Genomic DNA, 27,713 nt, shown 5'->3' with positions numbered 1-27,713 from the left:
AGTGGAAGGTCAGGCTTGATGACCTCCAAAAGCCCTTCCCTTCCCAACCCAACCCATTTGATGTTTCCATGATCCTACAAAACTTTAATGACCTTATTACCATGAAAATTCAAAAAAAACCCCATTATCCCACAAATTGTGGCCGGTTCCTCCAAAGCATCAACGTGAGGAGGTTTTTTTTTTGTCAGGAAAAGCATCTCCAAAGGCTGATCCAACAGGAAAAACCTCAGGATGTTGATGATGATGGAGAGTTTTTTTGCCCCTGCCTTGCTCAGCAGTTTCCCGGCCGGCGACTCCTGGGAACAGGCGTCGGATCGATCCCTGAGCAATGAAATAAATCCATAAAGGGCTGAGCAGAAATCTGGGAGCTGATCCAGCTCCTGTGAGAGCTGGGATGGGAAAAAATCCAGGGCTGGGAATGCAGAGATGGGAGAAATTCCAAGGATGGAGATGTCGAGGTATTTAAAAAAGGAGGGGGGAATCATTAATTAAGGGAAAATCATCTTAATTAGAGATGCCCCATCCCCTTGGGGCAGCCACAGCTTCTCTGGGAATTCCATTCCAGGGTCTCACCACCCTCACAGGGAAAAATTCCTTCCTGATGGGAGAAGCCTGGGAATGATGATTCCCAATTTAACACCATTGAACCATCGAATTTCACGGAACCATGGAATGGTTTGGGTGGGAAGGGACCTTAAAACTCATATGGATGTGGGTGGTGACACCTTCCCCCACCCCAGGTTGCTCCAACCTGCACTTGGACACTTCCAGGGATGGGGCAGCCACAGCTTTTCCAGGAATTCCATTCCAGGCCCTCACCAACCGTCACTGTAACCAAATTCCTTCCCAATATCCAACTGAATCTCCCCATTTTTAGCTTCAAATTCCCAACCTTGACAAGAGCAGATCCTTTCTCTTTCCACCAGCATTCCAAGGACTTTGAGGGTCCTTTTTCCTGCTCCGTGGGGGGGTTTGAAGGCATCTCAAGACCTTTTGTTCAACCCTGCACCATCCCCACCATTCCCTTTGCCGTTGACCGCAACGATTGGAAAACCATCGGATATTTAATTGTCCTGAGGGAATTTAATAGTGAAAAAGGAGTGGTGGGACCCCAAGGATCGTTTATTTATCCACAGACCCCCAGAGATCCAAAAGTGGGACATTCCTGCTTGTCTGGAAGAGGCGGAATGCAGGGATAACGTGGCCTGACGGATCCGACGGCGTCAGAGCTCAACTTCCCGCTTTGATTTGCTGGAGATACAAAACCCCGGGATTTGCAACTCGGGAATGATTTGCACTCCAAATGACACCCCCGGAGTAATTCCCGGCCCCGGTTAAACCGGGATAACGTGTCCTGGGATGCGCCACGGCTTGGAATGCGCTCTGGGAAAGCTCCAGGCTGGCCAAGCTCTTCCTCAGCACTTTTGGGAGCCAAACCGTGGAGGAGGAATTTTTTGCATTGGGATGAAGCTCCCGGATTTCTCTGCCAGCTTGGAATTGCAGCTCCTGCCAGCTCCTTCCTGAAGGAATAAATATCTGGATAATTTTGAATATTGATCTTACGATGGATCTGGGAATTGAGGAGGCCTTGCTTGGGCTTTGGTGCTCGAGTGACTGAGGGTGGCTACAAATGGAATTCATGGAATTACGTCTTCCCTGGGTCTGGGTAAACTGTGAGGAAATCCATGGAAAATGAGCGTTTCCATTCGCTGATTCCGCTGGAGAATCAGGAAATGGAGCCCAAGAGGGAATCTGATGTTCCTCGGTGTTGGATCAAACACCATCCAAAGGCTCCAAAAACGTGATGTTCTACGAAATCCAAAACCCCATCTCTGCTGCAAATTCTCTGATTCCAGTGGGAATCAAAATCCCTGAGATTCGGGATGAGCTTGAGCCCCAGAAATCATGGAATGGTTCGGGTTGGAAGACACCTTCGAGACCATCTCACACAACCCCATTCCATGAGCAGAGACACTTTCCACTATCCCAGGTTGCTCCAATCCTTTTCCAACTTGCCCTTGGACACTTCCAGAGATGGGACAACCTCAACTTCTCTGGAAAGTTCCATAAATCCCACTCTCAGAGGAAAAGAATTCCCAAAGAAGCCTTAAAAACAACCAAAGACTATCTCAGAAGAGTGAAAACTCCATTTTCCCATTATTCCTAAAAAGCACCGTGAAGAAGAGGAGCAGGGAATGACTCCATGCCTTTTTTCCCCCCCCTTTAATTGGTTGCTAAAAGACAACTCCAGGAAATGACTTTCCATAGCTCCTAATTAAGCCGTGGAATTCGGCAACGCAGCCAAATCCCATAAATAGGTTCAAAGGAGAATTAGACAAGTTCAAGGAGGACAAGAGCTTTTAAATGGGATATTCCAAGGTTAGGAAATCCCCAGGAGCAGGGAAGGATCACCCTGCTCTGCCCTGGGTGGTTTTCCCCTTTTTTGGAGGAATTTTTGCTGTGGAGAAGGGAACGAAGCCATGAAAAACATTCCTACCCCTCCCATCTCCCACCATCCCGCTTTGCATCCGTGTCTTTGGCATCGTCCCATCCCTTCCAGCCTGGAGGACACAGGGATAAGACTCCCAAAAAAAAAAACCCTGGAGGCTTTCAAAGAGCAGCTTCAGAAAAAGGAAAGGACGGATTTTTTTTCCCATCTTATCGGAGCGTGCGCCGCCGCTTTCCGACGCTCCCGATCTGAACTTCACAGCGCCGGCGTCTCCTTTAAACTCCGAGGAAAGAAAAAAAAAAGCCCAAGGAATTTAGGAAGCTGCCGGAGAGCTGATAAGGCAAACAGCCCGGGATGAATGGAGGATCCGCATGAAAGCAGCGAAATCGCCGGGATGACCTCGAGCCTCTCAAAGGAGCTCTGGAATTTTATCCGGAGGCTTTTGTGATCTGATATCTCTCCCGACGCCAATTAATCACTTTTTTAGCCTCTCACCTTATTAAACCTCGGAGAGGTCAAGGGCTTGGGGATATCAGCCCTGGAAAAGTTTGGATTTAAAGGGAAGAGGGCGAATGAGGACAGCAGGATGGGAATTCTTTTTGCCGAGGGGTGGGAGAGGGAGCGGGACCGGGATTGAGATGGAAGAGTTGTTTCTCATCCCAAAATGGTGGGAGAGGAGCTGGAGGACACGATGGGATGGGATGGGATGGGATGGGATGGGATGGGATGGGATGGGATGGGATGGGATGGGATGGGATAAGGGGAAAAGAGGAGCTGGAGATCCCAGGAAGAGGCTGGGGGGTGCGGGATGCCCACCCAACATCTTCTCCGAGGTTCTGGGACAGCATTCCCAAAAAAAACCTCTGAGTTTTTTAATGGATAAGAAGCTGCATGAACTGAAGATGCTCCAGAAGATCCATTATTCCAGGAGAATTTTGTGATCTATTATTCCAGGAGAATTTTGTGATCCATTATCCATGTTTTTTTGTAAATCTTTAGGCCTTCATTGGTTTCTACCCAAACCAATGCCAAACCAGATCCAAACCAATGGATTCCACCGAAAACCTTGGATCCAAATTCCGCCCTTCCAGCCAAGAGAACACCCTCCTGTGACTCGTCCTCTTGGAAAAGCCACCTTCCCAGGGTTTGTGGGGCAATTTTGGGATGGGAAGAGCCGGTTTTCCAGCCTCTGAGGTGGGACCAGGTTGGGTGAAGCTGGAGCAGACGATTCCCATTTTGAGGCTGGATCATTTTGGATGGTGGCATTCCATGAAATCCCACTCCTCAAATCAGCTCTAATTTGCTCCCAAATCCCAAATTTTCACTCCTGAACTTCCCGGGAGTCGGAGTGAAGATTATTGGAGTGGGGGTTGCCAACACTGATTCAAATGATTCCGAAAATCCGTAATAAATTAATCGCATTTTGCTTTTCCAATCGGAATCTTCTGAGGAAAAGATGATTAATGGGAATAAGCTCTTTGGAAATGGGGAATATTGAGAGGAATGCTTTGAACTCTGAGCCAAAAGCCCGGGAACAAGCAACAACCTGCACCGATCCGAGAAAAACCTGGAGTGATCAGAATCGAGGGAAGAAAGATTCCCCCCGCCCCGAAAATTCCTGCAGGAAAAGGAATTCCGCCAATCTCAGGTGTCTCCATTTCGTATTCCGCGTAAAGAAAAGTATCAGGGGCCTGAAATCCAATACCACAAAAACTCCTGGCCAGAAAATTCCATAAAAATACTGGAAAGGATGTTATTTTTCCTTGTTTTTCCAGAATTCCTGGTGGTTTTGCTGCCGCCTTGTGAGACAGATTCAGGAATCACCCTGGCTCAGCTAAACTGACTTTTTTAATTCCAAATTTTTGCCCTCTTGGATCATCACGACACAGGGAATGGCTTCCCACTGCCAGAGGGCTGGGAAAGATGGGATATTGGGATGAAATTCCTCCCTGGGAGGGTGGCCATGCCCTGGAATGGAATTCCCAGAGAAGCTGTGGCTGCCCCTGGATCCCTGGAAGTGTCCAAGGCCAGGTTGGAGCAACCTGGGATAGTGGAAGGTGTCCAGGGGGACTGAATGGGATTTCCCCTTCCCACCCATTCCATGATTGAAATCCCTGATTTTCCCCTAAGGACGGGGGCGTTTTTAGGGGGAAAAAAGGCCAAATTTGGCTTTTTGGGGCAGTGGCAGCTGGGGGGAGGCAGAGAGGGAGAGGAGCCAGAAAAAATTCCGGTGGCAGCTGCTGAATCCCGACCCTCCTCACCACATGTCCAAAACACCCTTTCCTTGAACTCCTAATTTTTAACTCCTTAGGGAAAACCTCATTTCCATAAAAAAACTTCCGTTCGTCCCAATCCCGAGGGAAAAAGATTCAATTGAAAGCTTTAAACTTAAAAAGGTGGAGCCTGGATGGAGGAAATGTCAAAAAATCACAGAGGCTGGAAAACAGTGGGAAAAGGACAAAAATTCCAGCAAAACAGTAAAAATTCACTTTTTTTTTTTTTTTTTTTGGGGAATTCAAGAGGAATCAAAGCATTTTATGGACTCAATGTAAGGAAAATAAAATCTAAATACACATCCTTAAATTAAATTCCCGAATGGAATAACTTTAAATCCCAGTTCTAAGTCTGCCTTTCCCGAGATTTCCCATTGGGACGAAAAAAGGGAATATTTGAGGATGGCAAAAAACAAGGAATAATCCACAACCAACCTAAGGGAAAAGCAGCACCGAGGAAAAAACTTGGAAAAAGTTTTGTTTTCCTTGCTAATCCCAGCCCCAAGCAGAGGAAAACAAGGCTCGGAGCACATCCCGTGCTTTTTGAACTCCAAAATATTCATGGAATGAGGTTGGAAAAGGAGCAGGGAACTACGAATAGCAAATCTGAGTTGGAGAGAAAAATATTCCTCCTCCTCCTCCTCCTCCTCCTCCTCCTCCTCCTCCTCCTCCTCCTCCTCCTCCCTCCTTTGCCAGAGCCACAGCAAACATCGGGCACAGCTCCTCCAGGGGGGTTGAATTCCTTGGAAATCCTGAGCTGGGGCTTTGGAATGGTTTTTCCTTGTCCTCGGGAAGCGGCAGCTGACAGGGAGCAGGTGATTCCGAGGCCACCTGTCGTCATTTGATTCCCCCACCACGGCTGGGATCGGGATGAGGGAGGAATCCAGGAGGAGGAGGAGGAGGAGGATTTGGGATGAAAAACAAGGAATCCTTGTTTCCCCAGGACATCAACTCCGTTTAACTCCCTGTGGAATTCGATCCCTAAAAAATAAAAAGTCTCTGGGATGACGGGAGCAATTAGAAGGTGGAAAATGAGATGACCTTCCCGAGGTCGCCTCCTAAATATCTGATGACCTCCCGCTCCTTCTCCGAGAGGGAGAAAAACACGGAAGCAGCTCTCCCCCTCTTCCCGACAGCGCTGCCAGGATATTTTTAGGACTGGGAGATAAGGCTGGAAAACATTCCAAGCTCCAAGACGGGTGCTCCAGACAGCAAATCCCATTTGGGAAAAGAACTTCCCCCCCCCCCACACACACCCCCCCACCGCCGAGCGGAGCCACAAAATCCTTCAATCCTTTGTAGGAGGAAAATTACGGGATCCGCGCGGCTGTCGGAGTTTGTGCTGCTCCCTTACTCCCAAATCCAGAGAAAAAAGAGTCAGGATTCTTCCTCTGGACATGAGTGGGGATGAAAAGCAGGGGGAAAATGGAGGGAAGCGTTGGTTATCCGCACGGAAAGCGGGCCATATGTTCCGTGGATATAAATCGCTCCGATAGCGTGACTCGTGCCTGGGATCCGTGATCCGAGGGCTCGGCACAGTTGGTGTGGAATCTGCCATTCCGGCGGAGGGGAAGGGAGGTGGAAATGCAGGATTTCCACCAGCTTTTCCCCTTTTCCCGAACTTTTTCTCCTCATCCAGGAGAAATATTGATCCGCGCCTTCCCGCTGGAGCTGTGGGAAGTGGGAAAAGAGGGGGAATTCTGCCCCTTGGTGAGGCCCCACCTGTAATTCTGCATCCAGCTCCAGGATCCAGCAGCAGAAGGATCTGGAGCTGATGGAGCAATTCCAGAGGAGGCCACGGAGATGCTCCAAGGGCTGGAGCCAGGCTGGGAGAGCTGGGAATGTCCAGCCTGGAGAAGGGAAGGATCCAGGGAAACCTCAGAGCCTCTTCCAGTGCCTGAAGGGGTTCCAGGAGAGCTGGAGAGGGACTTGGGATAAGGAATGGAGGGACAGGACACAGGGAACGGTTTAAACTGGCAGAGGGAATTTGGGGTGTTGGGAAGGAATTCTTCCCTCGGAGGGTTGTGAGGGGCTGGAATGGAATTCCCAGAGAATCCGTGGCTGCCCCATCCCTGGAATTGTCAAAGGCCAGGAATTGGAGCACTCTGGGATAGCAGAAAATGTCCCTGCCCATGGAATTCCATGATCTTGAAGGTCCCTTCCTGCCCGAAGCATTCCATGATTTTGTGCTGCTGTTAAACCACATTTGGAGCATCTGGAGTTTGTATCCAGAGCTTTGGGAGCCACTAATGGATCCATCCTCACATCCCAGTGGATCCCAGTGGATCCCAGCAGATCCAGCTCCCTCTGGATGCTGAAGAAAAACCCCTCCAAAAACCATCCCTGGAGCTCCGAGGGTTCCCACAGGGAATAATGACTTCATTCCAAAGTTTTAAAGTAAATTCAAACACACCAAATCCAGGACTACACCAGCTCATAAACTCCGAGGAAAATTCCAAACAGGCCTAAATATCCTTGAAATTTAAAAAAACCTCCTGGAATACCAGAAATAAATGAGGGGTTTTTTTTTCCCCCCAGTCCATGGATTAAAACACGGGTATTTCACTAAATCAGGGAGTTCAATAACCAACATTCCACCCAGAAATGCTCCTTTGCCACCGAAATCACGCAAGGAACCCAAACACTTCCATGTTCTGCCACTCCTTGGAAGGAACTTTGCCGGAGGAATTCCCAAAGAGCAAAACCTCATCCCAAACCCACCCTGGGAGAGTGACTTGGCAGGTGCGGGAGCATCTGCTGCTTCCAGAGGCTCCTCTGGCAGGAGGAGCGGATTCCAGAGGCTCACACCCATTGGATACTCCTCAAAACTTGGCCTGGATGGGCAGTGAGGATGAGGAAGGCTCCTTTTCCACTAAAAACCTTGGATATTTGTGCTACAGGAGCTTCCCTACACACAGGAGAAAAGGAAACCTCCGCGTCCCAACCGGAGCGGGAAAAGGGGGGAAGAAATTTAGGATGATGGATGAAGCAATTAGGGAAAAGAGCATCTTTCCCAAAAGAAAACCCAAAAACCGGGAAAGCCGGAACAGCTCCTCCTCCCTTTTCCAAGGTTTTTTATTCCAAGTGGGAGATGGGAAATTGCTTTTCCCCAACACCATTTCTCCCTGTTTTTATAACCATGATTCCCTAATATTTTAGGATGGATTTGGAGGTGACCTGGGCCACGTTTCCTTCCTCACCCGAGCACAGGAAACTTGGAATTCTCCCATTCAGCGTCCAAATTCCACAAATTCCAAGGATGGGTATCTCCCCACCGTTCCTGCTGACCAAAACCATGGAAAATGTCCAATGTCAGACCCCTCCATGCTGCAGCCAGGCATCCCTGCCATGGAAAATCCTGTTTTTCCCTTCCTCACCACCCCTTTAGGTGGAGAGGAGCTTTGGATCCATTCCCAGCCTCTTCTCCGGGCTGGAGGAGCTCGTTAAGAGCCGGCGCTAACGCGGCGCCCTCTCGGAATCCGCAGAGGATCCATCTGGGAGAGGCTCTCCCTCACTCCCAATTATCCGATGGTTGGGACATTCCGGGAATGATCCGGAGGCACCATCTGGACCGGAGCTTCGGCTCCTCACCACAGCCACCCCCAGAGCCCTGGATGCTCCTCACGGAATCCAGGAGAGATCCCAGTGATCCAACTTTTCCGTTTGTTGGGAATCCGCAGAAATCCCTGCTGTCCAAAGGAATCCATACGTGGTTCTGTTATCTCCAGCAGGGAGAAAAGCAGGAGAAATCCATCAGGGAGGCTCCCAGAATGTCCAGCATGTGGAAGCTGAAGCCATCGCGTTCCTGTTCCCGTGCCGTGGTCTCCGTTCCCATTTTTCCGAGGGTTTTGTAGGCAGGAATCCCATTTGAAGGATTTAGAGCTGTTCCTGTGTTGTCTCCAGCCTGGAAAAATTTGGCTTCACCCTCCATATTTCTCTTCCCTTCTCTGGTGGTGCCGGGTTGGCCGATGGGAAAATTGGGGGGACAAGGGAAAAACGGCCAAGGAATGTGGGAGGTGGAATAAACCCATCCCGGTCATCACAGGGAGTCATGGAATGGTTTGGGTGGGAAGGGACATTAAGGATCATGGAATTCCACCCTTCTCCATGGGCAGGGACACCTTCCCCCATCCCAGGCCCCGTCCAACCTGGCCTGGGACATTTCCAGGGATGGGGCAGTCACAGATTCTCTGGGAATTCCATTCCAGCCCCTCAAAGGGAAGAATTCCTTCCCAATATCCCATCTATCCCTGCCCCCTGGCAGTGGGAAGCCATTCCCTGTGTCCTGTCCCTCCATCCCTTGTCCCAAGACCCTCTCCAGTTCTCCTGGAGCCCCTTCAGGCCCTGGAAGGGGCTCTGAGGTCTCCCTGGATTCTTCCCTTCTCCAGGCTGGATATTCCCAGCTCTCCCAGCCTGGCTCCAGCCCTTGGAGCATCTCTGTGGCCTCCTCTGGAATTTCTCCAGCAGCTGCGCATCCTCCTGATACTGGATCCTGGAGCTGGATGCAGAATGCCAGACAGGACCTCACCTGAGCTGGGCAGAGGGGCAGAATTCCCCTTTTCCTGTTTCCCTGCCATGGGATGAGCCTGGGACACTGGGAATTCCTGGGATGTGAGCACACACGGATGGGGCATTTCCTGTTTTTTCACCCACCAACACCCAAATTCCTTCTCCTTGGAGCTGCTCTCCATCCCTTCATCCCCCAGCCTGGATCCAGGAAGGAAGGAAAGAACTCCTCCAGCAGCAGGAGGGATTTTCCACACTTCATCCTTGTTCCAGAGTGAGTTTGGGATGCTGAAATCCCTTTTTTCTTTTTGTCAAAGTGGAATTCTCCAGCCGTGCCGCAAGAATGACAAACTATTCCGGAGCTGAAGGGATCCTCTGGAGAACAGCAGGAGGAGAAGCCCACGTGTTCCCCTCCCCTTAAACCTCCTGCAACCTTCACATCCCAAATTCCAAGGAATTTGCTGCAGCCACCTGGGGGTTTCCTGGGAGCCACTCCCTCAATCCCAGCTCTCGGTCTCATTTACGGAGATTTTGTGTCCGTCCCATTCCATGGGATTGCCCATCCAACATTTAAGGCTTGACAGCTCCGAGGATCCGATCGGAAAAAGTGCCATTAAATCCTCTTTTCCCAGGGTTTGGAAGCGGGCTGGGCACAACCAGGTTTTTCAACAGCTCCATGCTGATTCCCAAATTATATCCATGGCTCAGGGCTTTTGTTCCTGTTCCTCCTCCTCCTCCCCCGAAATTCTGGGAGAGCCACGTGGGAATAAAAGAGCCGCGCTTGTTAATTTGGGATTAAAAACAAAAGAAACGGGGAAAAAAATCACAAAGGCCTCCAACCTCCTGGATTTTCCATTCATCCCAAGCTATTCCAGGCTCTGCCTGCTGCTGGGTGCCCTCGGAGAAAAGCATTCCCGGAGCAAAATCCGATGGTTCTGTCGGCGCCGCCCCAAAAATTACCGCAGCGGCTGCTCTGGGCCTGGAGTGGCAGCGGCTCCTCCTTCCCTGTGGCAGATCCTGGGGTAATTCCTTGCTCCTGCTGGGAGCCCAAGAAAAGCATTTTGGGTTGGTTTTTTTTGAGTAATATCCGTGTTTTTTCCATAGAGGGATCGGCATCAGCTCGTGCAGAATTGCGTCGGTGATAAATGGGAAAAAAATCTCAAAGCGCTCTCAAGTTTCGATTCTGTGTTATAATTTAAAATATAATTTAAAATAGGATTTAAAAGTGGAGGTTTGGATCCTAAACCCGAGGTTTGGAACCTAAAACCTGAGGGTTTGATCCCAAACTTGAGGTTTGAATCCTAAAATTGGAGGTTTTGATCCTAAATCTGAGGTTTTCCATCCTAAACTTGAAGTTTGGATCCCAAACTGAAGGTTTTGATCCTAAACCTGAGCTTTTCATCCTAAACCTGAATTTTTAATCCTAAACCAGAAGTTTTGATCTTAAAATCTGAGGTTTGGGTGCTAAACTGGAGGTTTTGATCCTAAACCTGAGCTTTTCCTCCTGAAATCTTAGGCTTTGCTCCTGAAATTCGAGGTTTTGATCCCAAACTTGAGGTTTGGATGCTAAACCTGAGCTTTTGATCCTAAAATCAGAGGTTTTGATCCTAAATCTTAAGTTTAGATCCCAAACCTGAGGTTTGGATCCTAAACCTGAGGTTTTGATCTCAAACTTGAAATTTGGATGTTAAACCTAAGGCTTTGATCCTAAAATCAGAGGTTTTGATCCTAAATCTTAAGTTTTGATCCCAAACTTGAGGTTTTTATCCTAAACCTGAGCCTTGATCCCCTAAAAAGGCCCCAATCCAATGTCATTTTCATCCTTGGTGGGCCCGGATTTGTTCCAGCAAGACCTTGATAAGAAGGGCCCCGTGGCAGGACTCATTATCAGCTCTTAATTGATAACGACTTTTAATTACCTAAATCCACTTAATAACTAATTTTCCTCAAACGAACCAGATCAACGCCTCCGATAGCGCCGATTCCGTTTGGATTCCTGGTTTTCCATCCCCTTCTCAGTGATATCCCACAACTTCCCGGGGTGGGAATGTCTCCCAAAAACTCTTCCCGACATTCCCAGCTCACCAACAAAATGGGAGGAGCGATCCCGAGGTTGTTTTTTTGCTCGGGATAAGGAGCTGAACAAGATGTGGATGAATCCCTGTGTTTTTTTGTTTTTCCATGGATAGACAGAACGGCTGCGCTCCATCCCCGGATCTGTTTGGAAAACGCTCTGGAGTTTTTATCGGGATCTCGAAGCACGTGGAGGGGAGGTTGGCCAGCTCCCCCTTCCCTCCATCCGACAGACGGCTTGGGCAGCTGCCAGAGCGTCCATTCCGGCTTTTCCCGAGTCATTCCCAAGCTCCTCCTGCACCTCCCTTCCCGGTTTTCCTCGGGTTGCATCCCAAGGGATGCACATCCTAGTCTGATACATCAATCCACCTTCCCTTTGCTGTTGGAATGATGGGAAAACAAGCTGGGAAATCAACTCAGAATCTTCCCATCTCCATTAAATTCCCGTGTTTTATCAGGAGAATCCCAAATATTAACAGCAAGGGCTGTGCCATGCGGGTGAGCCTGGAATTCCTGCCTGGAATTCGAAGCTGGACCTAAAACAACTTTAAAAGTTCATAAAGAGATCCTGCATCATCCCAAGTAAATTTTTTGGGGGGATGGTAAGCAAAAAATCCTGGACAAATAAGGAAATAGGAAAAAAGAAGGAATATGGAATGAAGATGTGAGGAATGGCATGGTGGAGGAGGGAATCGGGCTGGCAGCTCCATTTCCTAAGGATTTTCCCAGAAAAAGTCCTGAACTTTGACACTCCAAGTCGCAGATTTCTCCCTCAGCTGAAAACAATTCCCTGTGGCACTTTTCCCTGCAGGATTTTTCCAGGCTCTGGCAAAGAATTCCTAGGAAGTGCACATCCCTTCCTTGTTTCCCCGTATTTCATGGATACTTCCCCCATTTTTTTTCTTTTAGCCATAGTTTTTTGGAATATTTGTGAAATCTGGAGCCAGGAGGTGAAATTCATGGAATCATGGAATGGTTTGTGTTGGAAGAGACCTTGGAAGATGTTCCAATCCCACCCTTTTCCATGGGCAGGGACACCTCCAACTATCCCAGGCTGCTCCAAGCCCCAGCCTGGCCTTGGACACTTCCAGGGATGGAGCAGCCACAGATCCCCTGGGAATTCCATTCCAGCCCCTCACCACCCTCCCAGGGAAGAATTCCTTCCCAATATCCCAAATTCCCTCTGCCAGTTTAAACCATTCCCTGTGTCCTGCCCCTCCATCCCTTTTCCAAAATCCCTTTCCAGCTCTCCTGGAACCCCTCGAGGGGAACAATCCCAGGGAACAATTCCCAAAGCCTTTGGATCATGGGAACTCTCATCCCTGGTAAAATTCCAGCTCTCCCGGTGCTGTTTTAATCCCTAATTTTCCACAGCTTCCTTAGGCAACCACATGCAAATCTCTTCCCTTTATGCTCTGCTTTCGGAGGTTCAGCATTCCAGGAAAAGGCTGGGAATGTGCCGAAGACCGGAGCACTTCCGTGTCAAGCCCAGGCATGGAATAAATCCTCCCAAATTAATTCCGAGTGCCCAGGGAGAGGCACTCCAGGCACCTGCACAATCCCAGGGCGTGTTCGGAATTAATTATCATAAATCCTGGATATTTATTAGTTGAGTCAGGCAGGGAAATACTTGGAAAGCAGAGGTGGGGGGGGGGGTGCTCCCGATCCCATTTTATCCAATCCTGTTTCTCCTGTGGCTGCAATGGGGATGGAAAACGTTTTAGAGAGGCAAAGGGGGGAATTCTGCCCCTCTGCTGGAATTCCCACCTGGAATTCTGCATCCAGCTCTGGGCTCTAACGGCAGAAGGATGTGGAGATGTTGGAGCAGATCCAGTGGAAGGTTGGGGAAAGGCTGGGAGAGCTGGGAATGTCCAGCCTGGAGAAGACGAAACTCCAGGGAGACCCCAGAGCTCCTTCCAGGGCCTGAGGGGGCTCCAGAAGAGCTGGAGATTGGACAAGGGATGGAGGGACAGGAGACCTAAATTTCCACTTTTCCCAGTGGAAAAGTGGAAATTTAGGTGGGATATTGGGAAGGAATTCTTGGCTGTGAGAGCGGTGAAGGGGCTGGGATGGAATTCCTGGAGAAGCCGTGGCTGCCCCTGGATCCCTGGAAGTGCCCAAGGCCAGGATGTGAAGGACTTGGAGCCCAGATGGGATCAGTGGGATCATTTATTCCCGTGATCCCAAGGCTGATCCTGTGATCTCTCTCTACAGGGAGAACACGTGGAATCCTCGGTGCAACTTCCAGGAAGCAATTCCTGGGGTTTTTTCCTCCTCGTTAACGGGATTATGTTCGTTAGTGCCACACTAATGACCTCAGAACAGACTAATTAAGGGATCCTGACGTGTCTTGAGGCTGTCCAACAGCTCTTCCCATTTCCACGTATTCCTGGATAATTTAACGGTGTCCGGACACTGCTCCAGAGGACACCGAGGGGTGGACGAGACGACCGCCAACATTCCTTTCCAATCTCAGCAACTCCACGATTCCATGGGATTCCATATTTTCCACCAATTCCTGCGGCCCTGGAGGCTCCCAGGGAACTTTTCCCCATTGGAATACGAAGCCAAGTCATTCCCAAACACTTCCAATAATTACAGACCACCCCATCACTGGTGTTTCCCCGTTTTTGCCACATCCCTTAGGACACATCCAACCTCCTCTGCCCTAAACCTGGATAAGGTTGGAGATTGGCTGGAATTTCCTCACAGAAAGCAGGATTAGACCTTGGAATGGGAATTGCCATCCCTGGAGGTGGAAATTGGTGTCGTGGTGGGATTGGGTCATAGGTTGGATGATCCTGGAAGTCTTTTTCGACCTCACAGATTCCGCAATTCCATAAATAAGCTCGAGTCCAAACGGACCAGGCTCCGAAATGGAAACCTGAGGTTTGGATCCCAAACCTGAGGTTTTGATCCTAAACCTGAAGTTTTTACCCCAAACCTGAGGTTTGGATCCCAAACCTGACATTTTCCTCCTGAAATTTTAGGAGATCAAGGAGATGTCAGAGCCGAATTTGGATCTAGGATGGGAAGCAGGAAGAGGAGGGAGGAAACAATGGTGACACCAGGGACATGTCCCATCCCCTGTCCTCTGTCCTTTTCCATAGCTCCCCACTGGCTCCGTAGATGGTGAGGGAGGAAAAACTGGGACAATCAGATCCCTGAAAAAAAACAAGGAGCAGTTGCCAGGGAAATGAGTATTTCCCTAAAAAAACCCAAAAAATGGGATCTCAGATGCCATGAGTGACAAACTCATCTCTTATTCCAACCTTTTGGAGTGTGTAGGATTTGGGAATTCCCTGGATTGGCTTTAAGGTAAAAAGAGAAATATCCGCAGCTTTTCCTAGGAAAGGATTTCTTCCCTTTTAGAAGTTGCTAATGGAAAGCTCGGGGAAAAAAGGGAATTCTATTCCCAGCCCCGCACAAAGAATAATTCTTTCCCAATATTCCAAATATCCCTCTCCTCCGGCAGTGGGAAAAAATTCCCTGTGTCTTGTCCCTCCATCCCTTGTCCAAATTCCCTCTCCAGCTCTCCTGGAGCCCCTTTAGGCACTGGAAGGGGCTCTGGGGTCTCCCTGGATCCTTGGCTTCTCCAGGCTGGACATTCCCACCTTTCCCAGCCTGTTTTCATCTCCTTTATTAATATTTTCCAATCATCCAACACATTTTTTTCCCCCCAAAAAAGCCCCAAGTTGCTGGGACAATCACCTGGATCTTTCCCTTTGCCGTTTTTATCGGCGTAAATTATAAATATTCAGATTTTCTGGTTTCTTTCATTTCCAAGACTCTGGTCTGAAGAGCTTTTCCTACAGTTGCCCCATTCCCATAAAACCTTGGATCATTTGAGGTCCCCACCTGGCCCAGCCTATGATTTATTTGCGGTAAATTATCCAACTTCTAAAAAAATTCACCTAAACTTGACCCTCTGCCGCCATTTTCCAATATCCCACCCAAATCTCCCCTTTCCCAGTGGGAAGCCATTCCCTGTGTCCTATCCCTCCATCCTTTGTCCCGAGTCCCTCTCCAGCTCTCTCAGCTACAAATCATCCCCAATTTGCCATTCCAATGAAAGCAGCAACCACAATTCCCGGGAGAACCAGGGATTTAAATTCCCTTGGCAAACCCAGTTCCCACAGAAAGTTGCACCCAGCTCCCGAAATTGGATTTGTTTGGGTTTTTTTTCCCCTTTGTTTGTTTGTTTTTAAAGGAGGAGGAGGAGGAGGATGGGGGATACCCTTCCCTTCCCAAGTCTCCCTGGTCTTTGCCGTCTCCCAGGCTCGGCTCATCCAGCAGCTCCTGAACTCCCACCGGGAATTAGGGGCGGAGGCAGCATTTTTCTGGCTCCTCAACCTCCCCCGTGGGGCTAATTAATATTCCTTAAGCACCACACCCCTAATTACAATAGACAAAAAGCTCTTTGGTCTCCGAAGTTCTCTCGACTCCGGATTTTCCCGGCGAATTTACATCCCAGCAGAACACCCATTAACTCCTTGTTTTTAATTACGGCATCAAAACCCTCTTGATTAGAGCACACAAAAAAGCCGTCGACTCTCAAATTAAGAGCGCAAAAACCGCCCCCCCAGCTCATTCCCCTGCTCCTGCCTCACCAGGAAAACATTCCCTATCCCGAGCAAAGCGTTCCAGACGGTGACACACTCCATGGAAGAGCTCGGAGATGGGATGAGAGCTCCCCTCATTAGCATAAATTAGGATAGAGCAGATCCAGCAATGAAAGGACTTGGAGCAGCTCTGGGGTGTTGGAGTTTTGTAGCCTTTTCCAGAGGATCCTGTCGCCTCCAGGATAATTCCGTATGGATCGCGGCCCTTGACCGCATCCGCCGGGATGGGAACAGAGCCTTCAGTGTTTCTCCGAGCCCTTTTCCATCCTCACTCTGCATGGAAAAGGGCTTGGATAAAGCTGTCCCCCTGCTAGGGAGCGTTTTGCTCCCAATAATCCTTAACCATTCCCAAAATCTGCCAGTCCTGGGTGTATTTGGGAGTTAACCGCACGAGGGTTTAATGGGAAGCGTTAAATACGAAGGAATATTTGACATTCTGCTGCCTCGCTGTAAGCACGAATCCCCCTGAACCGTGATCCTAATCAAAACACCAGGGGGAAAAAAAACCACAACATGGAAAAGGGATAATCAGCACCAAAAACAGCAGGAAAATTGTGCTCTGCGGGAATTTCAGGATGGAGGCGAAGCTCGCTCCAGGAGCCCCCGCTGTCAAAACTGCTGACAGGGCTCTATCTGCCCAGGAAAAGGGACTCTGGATGCCCCCTCCTTCCATCATTCCCACTCTCCCTGAGGCTGATTCCAGCTTCAAAGAAGGAAACTTGGGAATTACAGCCCCACGCACCTGCAGGATGGCACGGAGGAGATTTTGGGGCAGCGCGGAGCCAGGGCAGACGGGTTTGAGTGGGAAATTAGAGAGGAAATTCTTCCCTGGGAGAGTGGGAAGGTCCTGGAATGGCATTCCCAGGGAATTAATCCCTGGAAGTGTCCAAGACCTGTTTGGATGAGGCTCGGAGCAACCTGGGATTTTGGAAGGTTGGAAGTGGCAGGGGGATGGAATTTCAAGAGCTTCAAACCCCCTTCCAACCCAAACCCACTCAACAATTCCACCTTTTCTTATCCAAGTTTTCTCCTCCCGAAGCGCCACCGAGCCCAGGGAAGAGGGAGAAAATCCCATCCAGCAAAAACAACCGCGCCAAACCCGCTCCTGGTGCCGCCGAGCCCGACGCCCACCTCCTTCCACGGAGAGATCCCATCATTCCTTCATCTGCCATCTCCCACCATCCCTCCGGGGGCTCCTCAGGACACTCCAGGGCCACCTTCTCCCTCCTCTCTCCGCTGACGTCGCATCCACCCCAAAGGGGTCCAATTTGGCGGGTGATTCCCAAATCCGAGAGCGAGCCTCCGCGCGCCTTTCCCGAGGAGATGGAGTCTCCAGAGGGCCTGGCAGAGAGCCCTCCCCTCCGGAGCCGTGTGGGTGACGGAGCTGCCCTCCCCGATCCGGCCTCCCCCGGGATTTTGCAACAGAAAGGAACCACAGAGAAGTTTTCCCCCGGCTTTTTTAAGGAGAGTTTAATTAGTCGGGAGATGGGAAACACGGGGTTGCTTTTTTTGGTGGTGCCATTTGGGGTTTTCTCTTTTTGTTCACTTTTTTTTCTCCCACTCCGGAAAGTTTCCCATTTTCCTATTTCAGGGCTTCTCCGAGAACCTAAATGAAGTCATTACAACCAGGAGGGGACCCCATGAGTTATTCCCTAATCCTGATATTTAAGACAAGACCGGCCTCAGATCTGCCATTTTTCAGGAAAAAAAAAAAATAGAGGGAAGTTCTGAACTCACAGCTGCAGCAAATGGTTCAGGAAAGCTCCAAAAATAAAAAAAAATTGTGATAGAAAGACTTGATAGGAGCAGAGGTTCCCCTGCCAAGCCACAAGGTGAACTCCATGCAAGGTAAAATCCTGTTTTCCCCAAGGAAAAGCACTTTGGAAAAGACCTGGAAAGCCTCAGAGCCATGGAGAAGATCAAATTTGGGATTTGAATCCTAAATATTTAATAGCTCAGGCAAGGAGTCCAGAAGTGACACCGTGTAATCCATTTTTAATGTATTCTTCTTCCTGATGTCTCTTTCCACCTAAAAATTTTTCGGAGTGACAATTTATCCGGAGTGGTTTAATATGAAATTAAAATTACGGCAGGGGAGGGATTGGGAGTTTAAGGATTCTCTCAGCTGGAAGGAGCCGTGGCATAAATGAATTATTTCCTAAAAAAGGCTTTTTTTATTCCTTCCAGGCAGAGAAATTCCATGGAGTCAATACCGGCCTGGATTAGACATGAGATTTATGGATTTATCCTAAAAAAACGGTTCCAAGGAGATAGAAGGAAAATGTGTTTGATGAGGGTGGGGACGTGCTGGAATGGAATTCCCAGAGAAGCCGTGGCTGTCCCATCCCTGGAAGTGTCCAAGGACAGGTTGGAGCACCCTGGGATAGTAGGAGGTGCCTCCACCCATGGAAAAGGGTGGAACAGGATGGGCTTTAAGGTCCATTCCCACCCAAACCATTCCATGATTATCCAAGCACGATTCCAGAAGGTACTTCCAGGAAGAGCAGTTTATCAATCCGGTCTTCCAGGCCTCAAATTTGGTCACAGAACCATGGAATGGTTTGGGTGGGAAGGGACCTTCAAGATCCTCTTGTTCCCAAGGGCAGAGACATCTTCTCCTATCCCAGGTCGCTCCAAGCCCTGTCCAACCTGGCCTTGGATACTTCCGGGGATCCAGGGGCAGCCACAGATTCTCTGGGAATTCCAGGGCTGCACCACCCTTCCAGCGAAGAATTTCTTCCCAATATCCCACCTAAATTTCCATTTTCCAACTGGAAAGCCATTCCCTGTGTCCTCTCACTCCATCCCTTGTACCAAGTCCCTCTCCAGCTCTCCTGGAGCCCCATCAGGCACTGGAAGGAGCTCCAAGGTTTCCTTGGATCCTTCTCCAGGCTGGACATTCCCAACCTCATCTGACAGAGGTTGTGACACCGCACTGATATTCCATATCCTGGAAATTCCATGTCCAGGAACTCCTTCCTTGCTGTATTTCTGGCAAAAAAACCCCAACCCAATCCAACAGCAGCAGCTCAACCATTCCAGCTTTTCCTCTGGGAAAAACTTGTGGTGGCGTTTTCCACAGCTTAAAAAGCCTGGAAGGATCTCTGTCTCATTTTATGCAGCCTCAATTCCCCACTTTTCCCTTCTTTCAGGCCGTGTCCTAATCCTGCCGCTTTTCCCCCATGGAAAAACCCAGGAATGCATCCCTTGTGTTCCTGGATTTCATCAATATTGATTAATTGGAATGATTTTACTATCCCTGAAATTCCAGTCTCGGAGCAACACTTGCAACCACTTTTGTGCTTCCAGTTTTCTTCAACTCATCAAAAAAAAAAAAAAAAACTTGGGAAAAGTCACTCCGAATAATGTCTCCGCTTCCCAAACCATCCAACTGGGAAAAGCCTGACCTACTTGGCAGAAGCGTGGAGAGCCTGAGCTCTTCTCTTTATTTTATTTTATTTTTTTACTTTTTATTTCTTTTTAATGATTTAAGAGAATCCAAACGGGAGGCGCTGGAGAGGTGGGAATTCCGCAAAGTCATTAGGAGACCACCAGAGGGTTTGGAAGCCCCTTATCCTTGTTTTTCCCTCTAATCCAAATTCCCTCCATCAATTTGCTAAAATAAGGAATTTTACACTGGGTTTTGACAGTTCCTGTGGCTTCAGGATGAGGAGAGGAATCCCGAGGAAAGGGCAACCAGCAGGAAAATCAGGAGAGAAATTAATCAGGAAACACAAAAAGTAGATGGAAAAAAAAAATAAAAGGAGAGGCCTTTTAGGAAAAGGAAAAAGGAAGGAAAAGACCTGGAATTTGTTCCTTTTTTGGTCCATCCTAAAACAACTGAGAGGAAGCAGAAGGAAAAATCCTGGGATAGGATGGGGTGAAATGGAATGGGATTCCTTCTCATCCTGGAGAAGAAAAGGATCCAGGGAAACCTTGGAGTCCTTTCCAGTGCCTGAAGAGGCTCCAGGAGAGCTGGAGAGGGACTTGGGATAAGGAATGGAGGGACAAGACACAGGGAATGGCTTCCCACTGCCAGAGGGCAGGGAGAGATGGGATATTGGGACAAAATTTTTCCCTTTGAGGGGCTGGAATGTAATTCCCAGAGAATCTGTGGCTGCTCCATCCCTGGAAGTGTCCAAGGCCAGTTTGGAGCAACCTGGGATAGTGGAAGGTTGGGCGGTGGAATTCCATGATCCTTTACTTCCCTTCCAACCCAAATTCCATGATTCCACGATCCTACCACATCCCTCTCTTCATCCACATGGAAAGCGGGGGGGTGGTAATGACATAACCTCATCCCAGTTATCCACAAAAACGAGATGAGGGACAATCATTAATCCCATAAAACTCTAATACTGAGCCACAGATTTGTAGATGCAAATAGGTCACGGAACGATGCAGCACCTCGTAATTCCCAGTGGGAACAGAGGGGGTGGGATAAACAGGAATCTGCTCTTTTCCGGGGAGAATTTGGCTCCTTGCACTCAAATCCCTCCCGAGGAGCTGAATTCCTCCAGGAAATTCATCCTGCAGCAACAAACAGGGAGAGATTTGGATCCTGTGGATGGAGAGCTGGGATGAAAGGCCAGGAAATTGCAGAGTGCTGATCCTGCTTCTCCCGGAGTGAGGAATCTTTTTGGCAACTTGAGCTTCCGGGGTGAAGGACGGTCCTTCAAGATGAATAACTCGAAATAACGGCACAGAACGTGGCAAATTTAGCAGGTTTTTGTCCAACTCCAAGTCAGCTGTCTGCAGTAATTACAGAGACATCAGGGAATTTGGGATTTGTCAGCGGGATTGAAGATGGGAGAACGTTGCTTGGGAAAATGTCTTGATTAAACTCCGCGAAAATCCTGCAAAGATCCTGCAAAAAGAACAGGATCTTTGTGGGGTTTTGGGGGTTCTGGCCCAGGGTTTTTGTTCTGGTCTTGGACACTTCCAGGGATGGGGCAGCCACAGATTCTCCTGGAATTCCGTTCTAGTGGAATTCCCACTCTCACGGAGAATAATTCCTTCCCAATATCCCATTTTCTCCTGCCCTCTGGCAGTGGGAAGCCATTCCCTGCATCCTGTCCCTCCATTCCTTATCCCAAGTCCCTCTCCAGCTCTCCTGGAGCCCCTTCAGGCACTGGAAGGGGCTCTGAGATCTCCCTGGATCCTTCCCTTCTCCAGGCTGGACATTCCCAGCTCTCCCAGCCTGGCTCCAGCCCTTGGAGCAACTCCATGACCTTCTCTGGATCTGCTCCAGCAGCTCCAGGTCCTTCTCATGCTGGATCCTGGAGCTGGACGCAGAATTCCGGGTGGGATTTCACTGAAATGGGAAAGATGGGCAGAATTCCCCCTTTTCCTCCTCACACCGTGAGATCCAAACATTTTGCTGGATGACCAGCAGAGATCAGCTTGAACTTCACCTAACCCAGGACTGGATCAAACTCCTGGAATCTCAAAACTTGGAATTGCAGCAGCAACACGAGAGTGGGAACGGCAACAAATCAAAGCCTGGAGTTAAATTTCCATCAACACCCAAATACCTCGAAGTTCAGGGTCACGGTGTCAACCCACTTAAGCGTGGCCTAAAATAGTTAAGAAAGAGCTGAATCTGCACCTGAATCCTCCTGACCTTCATCCCATCCCATTAATTTCATCCTGTCTCATCCATTAATTTGGATCGCTCCCAGCGTTTCATACTTGATCTCCAGGGAAGATAATTTGCTGTGTGAGCCCTGCTATCAAATCCCAGGCACTGAACATGGATTTGGGACAGGGAGATTCCAAGAATTCCCCAGGGATAGCCATTCCCAGTGAGGAATGTGCAGTTTCTTCCTGGAGAGGCCCACCAGAAATTGTGGATTAATAGGAAAAACAACAAAACCGGGAAAAACGGGCAAACTTTTTGATGTGAGCAACAGAGGGAATGCGGAGATTCCTCCACTTGGCAAATCTCAACTGGTGGAACGAGTTTTCCCAGTCCAGCTCAGGCTTGGTGGATCAAGGAAAGGGTCAGAATTGCTTCCAAAATATTTATGTAATGATTTTAATGAAGGCAATAAGAATTCTATGCACAGATCCGATATATTTTTTTGGAGACAATGATTTTTTCCTCAAAAGCCTGGAAATATTTTCTGGAAAGCAAGCCTTTGAGTTTTCCTGATAATTCCTGATAAATAAATTTCCTGATAAATCCTTTCCATGATTAAATGGGATCTACGAGAGCTGGAGAGGGAATTCACTTTGGAAAAGTGATAGGACACAGGGAATGGCTTCCTACTGCAAGAGGGTGGGTTGAGGTGGAATATTGGGAAGGAATTCTTTCCTGGGAGGGTGGTGGATGCCTAAATCCACACCCCTAAAAGGGATTTTCCCCTGGAACCACCTCACATCTTGTTGGAACTGAACCACTTAAAAAAAATAATATTCTGTAATATTTACAGAGCAGAAGTGGAATTGGGAGAGGTCAGAAACTGCTTGGCCACCCAAGGGGAGATGATTTTATTCATTTCTGTGACGTTACTTCAGGCCCTGGTGGCTGCCGAGCGTCGTTCCCCGCGGAAATTCCAAGGGAAAACTGCATCCGTGGATGGCATCGCCCCTGAGGAAAACGAGCTTTTATCAACACCCACGACGGCGTCAGCGAGTGGATCTCGAGTTTTTTATTATGCAAAAAATGCATCATTCTCTGATTCCACAGGGGTTGTGCTCTCCACGGCAGAGCTTTATCCGTTTCCAGAATTTTATTTCCAGTTTAGCATCGGGAATTAAGCACGTACCATGGGATGAGTGGGAAGAAGCAGAAGTATAAAGAGTTGGAAGAAATCACGTTTTGGAGGAACCCAGGGAAGCTGTGACTGTCCCACCCCTGGAAGTGTCTAAGGCCAGGTTGGACGGGGCTTTGGAGCAACCTGGGATAGTGGAAGACGTCCATGCCCATGGAACAGGAATGGGATGAGATAGTCTTGAAGATCCCTTTCCAGCCCAAACTATTCCACCATTTCCCCACCCTGGATTTCTATATCCTAAGGAAGCCCAAATTTCCTTGGATGATTTAAAGGGGAAAAAACAGCGCCAGCCATGCTTCCGGTCTGCTTCCCACCCAGTTCTGTCTCCCAGCATTATTTATTTTATTTATTTTCCATTTTTCTCCAAGGAAATCTTTTTCCTGAACCAGCTGGGGGAGGGCCCACTTGAATTTGCTTTCTGGAGGGACTTCATTTGGAGGTTCTCTCCAAAATTTGCCTTAAAGTGGGACAAACGTCTCCTATAGAATAACTACAAACATCAAATTTAGAGGTGAGACAATTCCCCTCCTGATTAAAAAAATCCAGGAAGCAACTTGGCCAGATGAAGAAGCAGGAGATTTCCCAAACTGGGGGCTCTTGGCTTCAAAGAGAGAAGTTGACAACTGGAAAAGCAGGAAAATCTCCTTAATGGCTCTTCCAACCACAAGTTGTGGCGTCCCCTGGGTCCTGATGCTATCAGGGCTTCAGATATCCACGGGAGGGTTGTGTTATCCTGGTTTAATTCCCTGGCTTTGGTCTGGCCGGGCAATTACAGGAATTTTGCAAACACTTAATCCTTAAATGAACTCGACTCTGGGTTTAGCTTCCCGCAGAGCCCGGCGGGCGCCTCTCAAAGAGGCGATCCGTGGAGGAGCCGGTTGGATCCAATCATGCCGGGATGGAGCCAAGCACTCCAGGAAAAATAAACAACCTGATGCCATTAGGCCTCCGCCCGCTCAACGCAACCCAAAGGCCGGGAGAATGAATGGAAGCATTGGGGTGAAACCTCACCCCCCGTGCAGGCGGGGATTATCCAAAGCTGCCAGACAGGATCCAGGTCCTGCTTCCAGCCTTCCCGAAGACACAGCGAGGGATAAAACAGCCCCATCCCATTTTCAAGAGGATCAGGAATTTTGAGGACACAAACACAGCCACTTCCGCTAGGCCGCGGCCTTGTTTGGGATGTGATAAATCCCTGGAAAGAAAGAAAAACCTGGCTTTGGCTGGGAACTAATCTGCTTTCGTAAGAATCAGTGCACCAGACAGGATCCAGGTCCTGCTTCCCAAAGAGGCAGGGAGTGATAAAACAGCCCCATCCCATTTTCAAGAGGCTCAGGACCTCCGAACTTCCGCTAGGCCGCGGCCTTGTTTGGATGTGATAAATCCCTGGAAAGAAAGAAAAACCTGGCTTTGGCTGGGAACTAATCTGCTTTGATAAGAATCAGCGTGGGAACTGGAAGCTCCAGTAACAACCAGTCAAAGTCTATTTGTACAAGACATCCCTGCCAGGGATCCATAGGAGAACTGACACCGGGAAGTCTGCGGAGGGAAAAATCTCCATTAATGCGCTCGTTTCAGCAAATGAGGGTCAGGGGAAAAGCAGTTTCAGCAGTTTCATAAAGCTCTGTCTAGAAACTGTTGTCTCACTGGATGTTTTTATCATGGAATTATGGGTTTTGGATGGCAGCAATCGTGATGGCGAGGCCAATACCTGATTATTTGGAAATGGGATGATTTTTGCAGCCAAATGCAGGTCTCGCTCTGGGCGTCCATCCAAGGCTTTACCACGAGCTTGGGTGAACTCCAGGTTGTTTTCTCATTTGCACACCTGTATAGCCATGGAATCCACCCTTCCACCCCCCTTTAGTATGGAATTCTGACTGATCAGGCCCTTCCATTTGAAAGAACATTAATTCCTTCAGGTAGATTTAAAGGGCAAAAACCCAGACAACATGATAACTACAACTAATTAGAAATTTTATTTAGTTTATCCCCATTTCTTTAGACCTTTTTTATCCAAATCCAAGTTCTTCAGAGCAACTCCTCTACGACATTTGAGGTGCGAGCCCTGAGCTCTGCACCTGGAATTCCACATCCAATTAACACCAACTTCCTTCCACTGCAGCTCTTTGGCTGTTATGAATAAAAATCCGGATAATTCCTGAGGCAGACAATGATATTCCAGCTTTACCACCCGCAGCTCCGGGACGCATTTCATTAGGAACTCACAACATCGCCTGCCTTTGAGCCGATTATTTTCTTGTCGGAGTCATATTCCCGCTCGGAGCTGAGCACGCGTCAGAAAAATACTCAGATGGGGTTTTCAGGGATGATTTTTTGCCCTTTTAGAAGCAAATCACCTCAGATTAGGATACCGAACAAGATAAGGCTGAGTGACTCATTGGAGATGGCCTGGGAGAGCTGGGAATGTCCAGCCTGGAGAAGCCAAGGATCCAGGGAGACTTCAGAGCCCATTCCAGTGCCTAAAGGGGCTCCAGGAGAGTTGGAGAGGGACTTGGGAGAAGGGATGCAGGGACAGAACACAGGGAACGGCTTCCCACTGTCAGAGGAGAGGAATATACGGGATATTGGGAAAGAATTCTTCCCTGGGAGGGTGGTAAGGGGTTGGAATGTAATTCCCAGAGAAGCTGTGGCTGCCCCATCCCTGGAAGTGTCCAAAGCCAAGCTTGAGCAACCTGGGATGGTGGAAGGTGTCCCTACCCACGGCAGGGTGTTGGAATGGGATGACCTTGAAGGTCCCTTCCCACCAAACCATTCCGTAACTCCACATTAATTCCAAACGTGATGTGACACAACCCCAGCCGAGTTGCTGCTCCTGAACAACTTTGGATTCTTTTCTCCCCGAAAACAGCCTCCCAAAAAAAATCACTTTTGACAACACACAAAAACAACAGGGCTGGCTCTCAAGAAACAACCGATCTCCATCTGAATTTTAGGCATTTTTGACACGATCTCTCCGCTGTCAGAAATCAATCCCGGCTCCTAATGATTCATCCCGCTCTCCCGTAGCGATTGCTTTGATGTTTTGTTATTCCCTAAAATCCTCCCCACTTTTCCTTCCGCAACGCCGCAACTTTTTGATCAACAAACTCATCAGAGGCGCCGTCACGTGCTTTAGAAGTGCCCTCAGGTTCTAAAATAAGAATTTTATCTTCAAAACCAAGGATATATTGAAATTCCACGATAATTTCAGGAGGCTCCAGCATCAGGTGATACAAATAAAAAAGTCCTTCAGATTCCTGCTCTGCACTGAGGTTTTGAAACTTCAAATCCTGTTTGGGGTGTGTTTTGTGAGCCTGGAATTCCACAAAAAATCACGTATTTAGGTCCAAATCGTATCAGTTATTTTTCAAGCCCCTCCCATCACTATCCCAAGGTTCCCCCTGCTCTTTATTATCCATATCCAAAATTCTCCGGAGCGAGGCTCTGACGGATAAATCGCTGTTTATTTCCCTGTTAAGTTATGAATTCATAAACAATTCCTCTGCTCTACCCCGGCGAGGGAGCTGCGTGGAATTAACAGGAAATGGGGTTGGGATTCAAGAGGAAAACTCAAATAATCAAGCGCGAGTTTATTGTGAACTTCAAATTACCCCAGACATTCCTAAAGCGCTGGAAATTTCAGAGCTGTGGCTCCGCAGGGAAAATCAGGGCTGTGTCCTTCATCCCCTGCATGGAATAAAAGCATCCTCTTCCTCACCTGCCTCTGGGATATGTGGAAATTTAGGACGATCCATTCCCTGGCGCTGAGCAAGGATTCAAATCTCTCAGAAAAGAAAATGAAAAGGTCTCAAAATGGGGGGGAAAAAAGTTGATGTGAAACTGTCAAAGCACTGCATGACTCAAATTTAGATTTTTTTTTTTTTTTTGGTCAATTAGGCAGTTTGGACTCTTTTTCTTTTTTTTTTTTCTTTTTTTTGCCAGTTTTTAATTTATTTATGGAATAATTAGGTAGGGATAAAATGATTAAGCAGTGGTGAAAATTCTCTTCCTGAAGTTATAATGAAAAATGTGGAAGAAACCCATGAGCAGAGCCTTGAACTCTGTTCTGGCCCTTCGATATCTGAAAGCAGCATAAATTTTCTTATTTTAAAGCCAACTTCATTTTTAAGGTCGGCCTTTAATTACAATTATTTCCTTTAACCTTGACAGCTTCCCATTTTATTCGATATTATTGGATATTAGCTGGGAGAGCTCTTCATCTCACCCTAGGAAGTTACAAAGTAGTTCTCAGAGAGTGCAATAAAACTCCATTTCCAATTTAAATCCAGTTTTCGAAGGGGAATTGTGCGCCCACACTTCCGCTCCTGCAGATAATCAGGAGCTGCTTCTCCTATAAAGGACATTCCTGTAAGGAATGGTGGAAAAAACCCAGAATCCTAGAATGGTTTGGAACCACTGGATCATCCAGTTCTTGGATTTTTCCTGCCATTTTTCCATGCTTTCTACAATCCCAGGCTGCTCCAAGCCCTGCCCAACCTGACTCTGGACAATTCCAGGGAAAGGGCAGCCACTGCTTCTCTGGGAATTCCATTCCAGCCCCTCACCACACAGGGAAAAATTCCTTCCCAATATCCCAATAAATGAAATATTTTTCCAGTCCAAGCCTCTCTCCGGCTCACACGGATCCTCAGGGTCACCTCTGGCTCGATTTATTCTGGAAGCCATTAACTCGAGGATCCACGTGGGCCTCTCCAATCGTTCTCCACAGAAATGAAAACAAGAAATAAAATCAAGGAATTGAAAGGCAGCAATTCGAGCACCAACTGCAAAGTTCTGACACATCCAAATCATGGAATTCAGTTGTTTCTTGGTGAAGATGGGAGACTCCCTCCCCAGGCAGGAACAGGTCTGTACTTTTCTGGCTGTGGCAACGGTTTATGGAATGTTTTGGGTTGGATGGGGCCTTCAAATCATCCAATTCCATGGGCAGGGGCACTTTCTGCTATCCCAGACTGCTCCAAGCCCTGTCCAACCTGGCTTTGAACAT

At 48.4% G+C, this 27,713-nt stretch overlaps 1 protein-coding gene across 3 annotated transcripts in view; it reads right to left on the bottom strand.

Moving 5' to 3' along the window:
• The window catches only part of ARHGAP39 (Rho GTPase activating protein 39), a 105,403-nt gene that overhangs the window by 48,445 nt on the left and 29,245 nt on the right, over positions 1-27,713 (bottom strand). For 2 of the 3 annotated variants that reach the window (XR_009276686.1, XM_058830032.1), the window contains exon 1: positions 17,055-17,096. The exons of the other annotated variant lie outside the window; for it this stretch is intronic. Coding sequence is in view for 1 of the 2 variants with exons in the window: in XM_058830032.1 (XP_058686015.1) it covers positions 17,055-17,095 (41 nt within the window). In the remaining variant the exon portion in view is untranslated. Of the gene's footprint in view, positions 1-17,054; positions 17,097-27,713 lie in introns of those variants that run through there. 3 annotated transcript variants of the gene reach the window in all.

Source organism: Poecile atricapillus, chromosome 2 (genome assembly GCF_030490865.1).
Source record: "Poecile atricapillus isolate bPoeAtr1 chromosome 2, bPoeAtr1.hap1, whole genome shotgun sequence".
NCBI lineage: Eukaryota > Metazoa > Chordata > Aves > Passeriformes > Paridae > Poecile > Poecile atricapillus.
Note: the sequence above shows the minus strand (reverse complement) of the source record. Positions and strands in the feature narration are given on the sequence as shown.